This window comes from Tenebrio molitor, chromosome 1, assembly GCF_963966145.1.
Source record: "Tenebrio molitor chromosome 1, icTenMoli1.1, whole genome shotgun sequence".
NCBI lineage: Eukaryota > Metazoa > Arthropoda > Insecta > Coleoptera > Tenebrionidae > Tenebrio > Tenebrio molitor.
This window is the reverse complement of record NC_091046.1, coordinates 35895403-35904618: the sequence shown is the minus strand read 5'-3', so window position 1 is coordinate 35904618 and position 9216 is coordinate 35895403. Positions and strand designations below refer to the sequence as shown.

Here is a 9216-nt window from a genome sequence, read left to right as displayed (position 1 = left end):
GAAGTTAACCATGTGGAAATAACTGAAGACTGAAAACATTCAAAATTTTGCACGATGTGCCAAATGAGGCAAAATCAAAGTTTTTCTTAAGAAGTACATACTGGTAAAAAACGTACGTCATTTTTATTTTTTATAAGCAGGAAGAGCTTTAGAAAGTTTGCTTCTTTTGCTGACTGTAGTACGAGTACAGTTACTGTTTTGAAGCAGAATAATTTAGTCTCAATCCATTAACTTTTATTTTTCATTACTTCCACGAAAAGAATTCTATGTATGGTTATTTAATTGATTTATCGATCAAGAGTTATTGTAGAGTAGAATTTTAGTGGTCGTAGAGAAAGTTTTAAAAATTTAAACAAAAATGAAAATAGTGACCCCTTTTTCATTTTAAACATTTTTAGAAATTAATAAATTTCAACATAAAAAATTTCTGAATCTATACGTATTAGCCTAAAATTATAGACAATATTAGAAAATAATTTTTACAAGAACTTGATAATTCGACTGGTATTACTATAAACCACTACCGCGTTTCTAGGATTCGACACGTTTAACAATCACAATCTAAGAATTTACCACTGACGTTAGACATTTTATGTTTAATCTTATTAATGTGTCAGCCGTTTTATCAACAGTTAAAATCATTATACAAATTTAAAATTCATGCAAACTATGTTGCACTTTTTATGGCAAGCAGAGTATCATCAAGAACAGTTTTTTTCTAATTGTTTATTTTAAACTTACCAATCGAATAAAACTTTGATGATCCATTTACTACCAAATCGTCATCTGTTATACAAAGAAGTACAGAAACCATTTTCGTCATGTCGAAACGCTTATTGTCAAAAACTTCAATGCAGTATTCCTCCGGATGGCGTATTTTTTTTTCGTAAGACAAAAACAACGACCCATTTGCTTGCACGTAAAATTGATCACGGTAGTCTTTATGTGGTTTTAATAACATTTTACCCTTATCACAATGCATATTATGTATAAAAGAATAATTTGGCACGAAGTTGATGGGAACGGGAACAGTTTCTTCGTGTACTGGAAAAGTCATCTTAAAATTTCTTCGCGCACATGTTCTGTTTACTATAATCTCATCCGGACCACAACACTTTCTCACACAAGTTTTTAAATTACAAATGCAACCATAAGTGATGTTATTCCTGACGAAGTAATTATTTTTTCCATAAAGGATTCCATTATTTATTATAGAGTTATTGTTTGTGCGTGTACCGTTTGATATGTTTACAGCTAACACTTTTGGACAAGGTAGCACTTCACTATTAACACAGAAAAATAGTGCACATACGTAAACTAAATTGAATATGAACATGACGAATGACGATATGATGTTTACTTGCAAACTTATCGAAAACTGATTAAATGCTATCCAAGTGTATAATTTTATTATCTTTAACCGCAACAGGAAGATAGCCCTTCCTTTTGTTTAACGCAAGAGCTAGAATAACATAAATTTGTTTGCCAATTGGATTATATATACGGATGGGATATCTTTTGCTATTTGCATAATCGATCATTGTCACTACAAAATAAACCAGCTTAATACGAGGTTATCTGAAAACGTTTGTAACACTAATTTTAAAACTCTTTCTAAACTTTACTTCGAGTGAGTTATTCGACAAATCATTAAATATAATCTAATGATTTTTAGCGTCGACATATTGAAGAAATGCGTCGAATCTACTCTACTCGTATTTTGTGTTAATTGGAATTTGAATCGTCTTTTCCAGTTCTTTAGGCGTTCCCAGAAAGAGTTTTGGCGTCTGTGAGTCAGAAGTTTCACAATTTAAAAATACACTGTAGTTTCGAGAGTTTATTTCAAGTTTTATTTTGGCGTAGTTGTAAAACTGCATTTTTTATGAAAGAGAATTTGAACAGTTTTATTATTTAAAATAATCAATAACTTGTTGAAAGGTTGTTTTGTATCAGTTGACGAAATATCCTTCAATAAAGAGATTTTGTGAAGTTAATGAGTCTATCCAAATTTAAAAAAATAAATATATAAGAAACAAATAAATTCAGTAAGTATCTTCCAAAAAAACATATACATAACATGTTATTTTACTTGCAAAGCCATGTTTTTTTGCATACTTACAACTAAGTATACACATTTTTATAAATTTGAACTTGTATTGCATTATTGTATTTATAATAGTTATTTGTATATCAAGGCCGCGAAATCATTCTTTAATGTACCTAGAGAAAAATTGCAGCCGAGGCTGCTTGCGGCCGGGCAGGACAATCTCGAGGATTCCCTGCTGTAATTATTAGAAAACAAACAAGCAAAATTTACTTCATTGTCAATAAATACATATAAATTTGGCTAACATGTCACTATTGAAATGACATACGTAAATTAATAATTCATTTTGTAAATAATCTTAAAAATGTCAAAAGAGAATTGTAGTGAAGGTGATGTTTCAGTTTCGTGTATTATATTTACCCGAAAAATCTAAACGGCAGTTTTACATGGAAACTCTGATTTGTATACTTTGTCCATCGAGATTGGGAGATTTTAAATTGTATTTAATTAACCAAACACTACAAAATGCACTAGAATACATTAATTAGAGCATAATTTCAGGGCAAAAATATTACTGCTTGAAGGATATATGTATTTCAAATTTTACATGCGCTAGGTACTACTTTCTCTACGTAGAATTTAGTGGTTTTTATGGCAACCAATCTCTCGCTGGACAAACTTTACATACCAAATATTAAAATGACGTTTACTTTAACAGCCGTCGTTAAAGGGACGGCCGCGAAATTGGATTTCGCGGTCTGTTTTAGGTACGCGTACGGTTGCACAAAAAGATATTTTAAATTAGATAGTTATATTATATTGTGGTACAAGATCTTTTTCGTGTACCGTAAAGTACCGTTACTTTTGGTACGACGAATCTAAATATTTGTGAGTAGATACATAATATATTTACTCACAAATATTTACATTCGTCATCTATCTATCATCACTTTCATCCAATATTTTATTTAACAACGTTAAAATTTAAAATTATTATTTGAAAGCAATTTTTTCTTTTATAACGAATATTAGATTGTATTTCATTTTTTGCTTGAAACGTTGGAATTAATCTTATATAATTAATAATGATTTTTTTCCACTACTAGTCTCAGAAGGCTTCATTATTGACTCTCGAACCGATCCCAGAAGTAGAATTTCTCTCCCAAGATTAATAATAATTATCATTATTAACCTAGGTGAATAATGAACAGCCGTCACCTAGCAACGAAAGATTCTCGTCGATCTCATTGGTTAACGTAGACGATTTTCATAGCAACCTTTGAAAAATGAGAACTCGGATCGTCGCATCGGACAAAATAATTTAATTAATAATTATTATCCGAAAGGGTTTTAACGTATCTAGTAGTGGAAAAAATAGTATATAAACCACGGTGAAGAAGTCCCTTATAGCCTTCGCGCCTTAGAACCCTCGGCACGCCTCGGGCTCTAATCTTGGCGCTCTGGCTATAATCATGAACTTCTTCACCTTGGTTTATAATATACTATTTTCCAATTTAATTACGCACTTATAATTACAATTTACGTTTTTATTTTCGGTTTTTTGTTTACTTGCTTCAAGAGATCAGGACAAACAACTGAGCATTTTTATAGCTTTTGTGTTTGGGGTAATATTAACAACAGTGACCCAAATATCGAGCATATGTTTGGGATTGTGTTTGTGTATTATTTGGTCTCCCTATAATTGACACCAAACCGTAACAAACATCGTATAAAATGCTTTAGATATGTGCGTCTGCCATCTGTTTATTATTCAGGTTGTTATCTAATAAATACAAATTAAATTATTTTCTGTATTTCAATTTGTTTTGTGATTTTTATTCACTAATTTTCCATCATCAAATCTGATGCTTCAAAAATGGAAAATTTTAGATCTATGTATTGCTATTAACCTTATGTATTACGAGTAGATAAAATAAACGATACAACAAGAAATCCAAGATAATATAAATAATGGAATTTAATTTTACTTCAGACTCAAATAATATGCTTTGTAGGATTTGGATAAAAAACTTACCGTAAACATTAATTTTATGCATACTGTCAACACTGTTTTCCTCTTCATCAGACAAGCACAGCATGATTGAAAGTGTCTTGTTCAATTCAAGTTCTTCATTATCAAAGACTTCAACGCAATAATCTTCAGGATTTCGCCATTTTTGGTCATCAAACATTGGTAAAAATATCGAACCGTTTGCTTGGATGTAAAATTTATCTGATTCTTGAAAGTGGGGTGTTAGTAGCATCTTATTATTTTTGCAGTCCTTGTTGTGCACAAAATGGTAATCCTGTTCAGCATTTGTCGGAATATCTTCATTATGTGTCGGAAAAGTCATTGAAAAATTTGATGACACACAAACTTTATCAATCATGATTTCGTTAGGACCACAGCACTTTCTGATGCAAGGTCGCTTAATGTTGCAGATGCAACCTAAGGTACTCCCATTGTCAAAAAAGTAATTACCTTCTCCAAAAACTATATTGTCTTTTATTATGTCATATTCTACTCGATCACCGTCGGTAATGTCTATCGTTAATACTTTTGGGCAAGGTGTTTGTTGGCCATTTACGTAATAAATAGCCCCAAAAAGAATAAATTGTAGCAGAAGCATAATTACTCTTCCTAGTATAGTCACTGATGATTTCACAACACACACTGACCGAAACTGTTGTAACAATGTGTTATGTTATCAATACCACAGGAAGACGGTTTGTCCTAGGATGATTCAGAGGTTTCCCCTTTTTTCTTCTTTATAAAAAAGACAGTATTAAGGATTCTTTAAAAGAGGAACACCAAGAATTAAAGAAAGTATACAGGGTTATTCACGTAAAATGACGAGCCTAACCAAGTAAAAATGCAACCAAAAATACAATTAATAACGCTATCTCGATCTCTATTACCTTATCATAATGCACATAAACCTTAGATAGTTTTTAACGTCAGCCTAATGAATATCAAGTTCTGACAGAAAAATACCATTCTCAACAATGTAAGTATGACTTAATAACAATCATAATTCACTAAAGTAATGGGTAAGTAGGATCATGTCGGTTCTGTCATCGTTCGAAAACCTTTTCAAATTGGTACTAAATATGAACGAAAAATGCAATGACAGATATACCTTTCAAACCAATAGAATACCTTCTTGGACTGCTGATTTAATTTTTAAATACCAAAACACCTGGTCAGGCTCATTATCTTACGTGATAGGCTGTTATATTCTGCCAGAATTGATTCTTTGTGCCTTGTGGTAAAAGTAGTGCAAACGTAAAACACGATATCTGTTTCATCAACTCGAAATTTCAATCGGTGTTCAACTGTATTTTTGACAATAAAATATTGATGCTGGATAAACACAAGAAACAAAACACAATTTCCCATTAAAAATAATACAGAGTGTTTTCGAAGTTGAGGCGTTCCTTTTAACATGTGATAGTATGCGTTGTTCTAAAGAGTTTTAGCCAAAATCACCTTAGTAAAATGTCTATGGCAATGAAGATACAATAAGTTAATTTTTTTGAACTTTTTGAAACCGGTCCTGCTCAAATTTTGCGCTGATTTGTTAGAAATTGGAATTGACAAAGAAAAATCAAATGAGCATGGACGTTAATTTAAAATACTGTCAGAGTTGTCATCTAATTAGTCGGAATGGCTTTATTATTAGGAAAATAATGAGCTCACAGATATGTTGCTAATGCATGGGCAATGTTATCAGTATCACGTTACCAGAATGCAGCTGCAACGTCCAGAGAGTATGCAGAGCGATTTCCAGAAAGACACCATTCTGGGTCAGGTTAGTTATTAATCTAGTACAGCGGAGAAATAGACAGGACCGGACTCAAAATTTTAGAAAACAATAAAAATATACAATCAATTATCTCCGTTAATACAAACATTTAGGATTTAGGCTAAAATTCTTAAGAATAATGTATAGTGCCTCGTGTTACAAGGAACGCTTCAATTTCGAAAACACCCTGTATAGTAACATAACACTGGAAACTTGATCATTAAAACAGATACTGGAAAATAGTGTATTCTAAAAAAGTACCATTTAAATTTTTCTCAGTGAATAGTCTGCCAAAATGTACTCTCGTGCATGTCAAATTGTCGACATTACTATTGATAATTAATTAATTATTATTAATGGGATAAACATTTTTGCTGTGGACTTTGGTCAGGTCTAAATAATTCTTATTTATATTGGAATGTTTGCTTTAAAAAAAATTTACTAAATCTTAAAGCTCATCAAAACATTCGAGAGCAAATTGGATGAAATGTCAAGGGATATCATCTGATAAAATTGTTGATCACTCGAAAGATCAGTCTAAAAAATATAGATTAAAGAACTTACCATGTAAACGAAAAAGAATAAAAATACAGCTTCCAGACAAGTTAACCAACGCAGAGAAAACTTCTAAAAAAATTTGTTACACAGTCTAGGACTGGTTTACAAATCTATGAGGGGCATGGTGACCAACTCAATAGACCGGGACCAATGGCTTATATTCAGATCTACGTGTAATCATATTGTAAATATTCATACATATTGATAATATTGATACATTTCTTCTTCAAGATTATGCCTTGGAAATAACTAGGTACTAAGGCTGGGACTTTCTTGGATTTCGTTATTCGAATAGTCACGCGAATATTTATTCGAATCCCACCTCCACCCGGCGGCACGGCAATTTTGCCGGAGTACATACACTATTACGGATATTACTATCAAGTAATAGTGCAGTGCTTATCAACATAATTACCGGCGTCTCGTCTCCACATTGGTTTGATGGTTTGGACGCACTGTTCACTTGTACTTGTTTTTGTTTGATAGTTTCGAGGTTAGGTATGCCGCACAGCAATGAATGTTCAACCCTAAAACAGCTTCCCCCGCGACGTACCATTACTTGGGGTAGCATTTAAATAATTACAGACAGTTGACGTACTTAAATGCATAATTAGTTAGATACAGGTGCGATACTGTAGTGACCCAGTTTAAAATTTAAATTTAAATTTCCGGTACCGCCACAACAGCGCGCCAAATATGAAGGTACTAGCGGCTAGACTAGGAACTACGAGCGGAAATATATCGGGGGTTGAAGCTCGCTCGCGCGGATGGTTGAAGGGGGTAGGTCACTTTTGTTTAGTTTTTCGAAACGAACACACCTTGCGAAGAGCGATCCAAGTTTCTCAAATTTGTAAGTTAGACCTGAACAATTCCACTACCGTTCCGAGTAGATATTTTGAGTCCCCGTGAGGAATTCAACGTTTTTAATTCACCTGGGTAATTTATCCCACTTTCGTTGCCTTTTTTTTGTGTTTTGTTTTTGGGGCCAGGACCACGTGGTAAGGGTATGTTGTAGATTTCATTTTGTTGCATGCTGTTTCTTTAAGAAGCGCCCATTTGTTAATTTTAAGCGTTATCCCTAAGTTTCTCCCGTTTTTTTTTCCTAGCATTTTCTAACGGCACTCGACCCGCCATTTTCTTTTTTTGTTTAACATTACCAACGATTATTGTATTCGTTATTTATGCTGCTTACCGATATTTGTGCCAGTTAAAGCGTTTTTTTATTTTATCGTTATTTTACTTCGCGTTTTGTCCCCTTTTATTTGCGCATGGTTTAATGTTGCGTTTTGTTTTGTTTATTTATCATTGTTTAATGTTGCGCTTTGTTTTGCTGAATTTTCTCATCGTTTAAATGTTACGCTTGTTCGATTGAATTAAACTCGGTTTTTTTTCTTTGTGTTGTTGCTAGATTTCGGAAAGGTTAAAGTAAAATGTTGTAAGTGCGCCCCTGTGGGAGCTAGGTGACAATCAGGAAGTCGTGGGGTTTGTTTAGTAAATTTCTGTGGAAGCTACGGTTATTTAGAGCCGTTAGCGGGGGCGGACCTAAGTCTTCGCTTATGCGGCGGCGGGATGTTTTCGTGAAGCTTCCGTGGAGGTTATAAAGATTTCGGGGGTTTGTCGGGAAACGGTTGGTTGGGGACGGTGGAGCTAAATATTCGCTTATGCTGTTTAGTGATGCTAATCGTACAACCCCGAGACGCTCTGTCACTCTTACTTGGTCGGCGAAATAGTCTGACGTTCATTAATACCCCGAATATCTATAAACGTCGCTTGCTCTCAAGATGGTTCAGATTATTCTTCTGAGTCCCCTCGCGGCCGAAAGTTTGTTACCTCCAGCTCTAAGCTCCCGAAGGCGTACCTTGACCGCGGAGTTCCGAGTTAAACATTGTTTTTGTCATTAATCGAATTGTAAAATATGAGTAATACCTGGGATACGGTTTTTGAAGAGGGTTTTTCATCCGTCCCTGTCTGTAATAACTGCCTTATAATTTGTTTACTTGTTTTGCAAGCTTTAAACTGTCATTTTGTCTGTCATGTGCCCGTTTTTCTGTTATTTTAAATATTGTTGCATTCATCTTGTCGTTTATCTTTGTGATGTACTCAACTAGTTAATTTCTTGTACTTCGTTAACCTTAATTTCTGTCTTTTGTATTCGTTTCAATTTCTTTTTCATCAAAGTTATTACAGGCATTTTTAATAAAAGGTATTTTGCGTCCCTCACATGTGTGTTTTATTTGCGGCACTCTTCCAACTGGAACCCTCACCGTTTGCATTCCGAACCTTTTCCGCCAAAAGAAAATCACAACGTAGGGCTCCTCCATTCGATGACGATCACGACCACATTTGTTACCGTTTTGCGCAGGTTCAAATATTTGGCGGAAGAAGTAATGTATTCAAATCACTACAATACACTGAATACCTAAGTGAATAAGCCCATTTCTAACGTTAGCCATGACATAGCAGCGGGTATGCTCCTGCACGGATGTTGGCCTTGTAGGGTCCTTTGATGGTTGATATAAACGCGAGATTAAAAAAAAAACACAAACAAAATTGCAAGGGGACAAATCCGGAGAGCGGGCTCTCTACTACAAATTGCCCCTTATTGAGGTGAGACTCCAGTTCTTCGTCTTGTCGCACTCCCGGTTTGTCTGAAATCATGGTCTGAACGTAGTGACCCATGTAACAATTGATTTCTGGTTCGGGACACGACCCAACATTGAAGCAATTTCGGAAGGGTTGCGATCACAGAAAATCAGTTTGAAAAGTAGACCTCGACGGCAAACGCAGGCTTTCCACTCTTCCAAC

The 9216-nt window shown here is 34.2% G+C and overlaps 1 protein-coding gene and 1 long non-coding RNA gene across 4 annotated transcripts in view; one reads left to right on the top strand and one right to left on the bottom strand.

The window, feature by feature from the left end:
* The window catches only part of LOC138127183 (G-protein coupled receptor Mth2-like), a 65076-nt gene that overhangs the window by 45862 nt on the left and 9998 nt on the right, over window positions 1–9216 (bottom strand). Inside the window, exon 1 of one of the 3 annotated variants that reach the window (XM_069043071.1) lies at window positions 4083–4793. The exons of 1 other annotated variant lie outside the window; for it this stretch is intronic. In XM_069043071.1, coding sequence (XP_068899172.1) covers window positions 4083–4677 — 595 coding nt within the window. In that variant the 5' untranslated portion in view covers window positions 4678–4793. Of the gene's footprint in view, window positions 1–741; window positions 1370–4082; window positions 4794–9216 lie in introns of those variants that run through there. One more of the 3 variants, XM_069043125.1, reaches the window with a different exon arrangement.
* Window positions 1–9216, top strand: part of LOC138127270 (uncharacterized) — a 45488-nt gene that overhangs the window by 32748 nt on the left and 3524 nt on the right. The window lies entirely within an intron of this gene.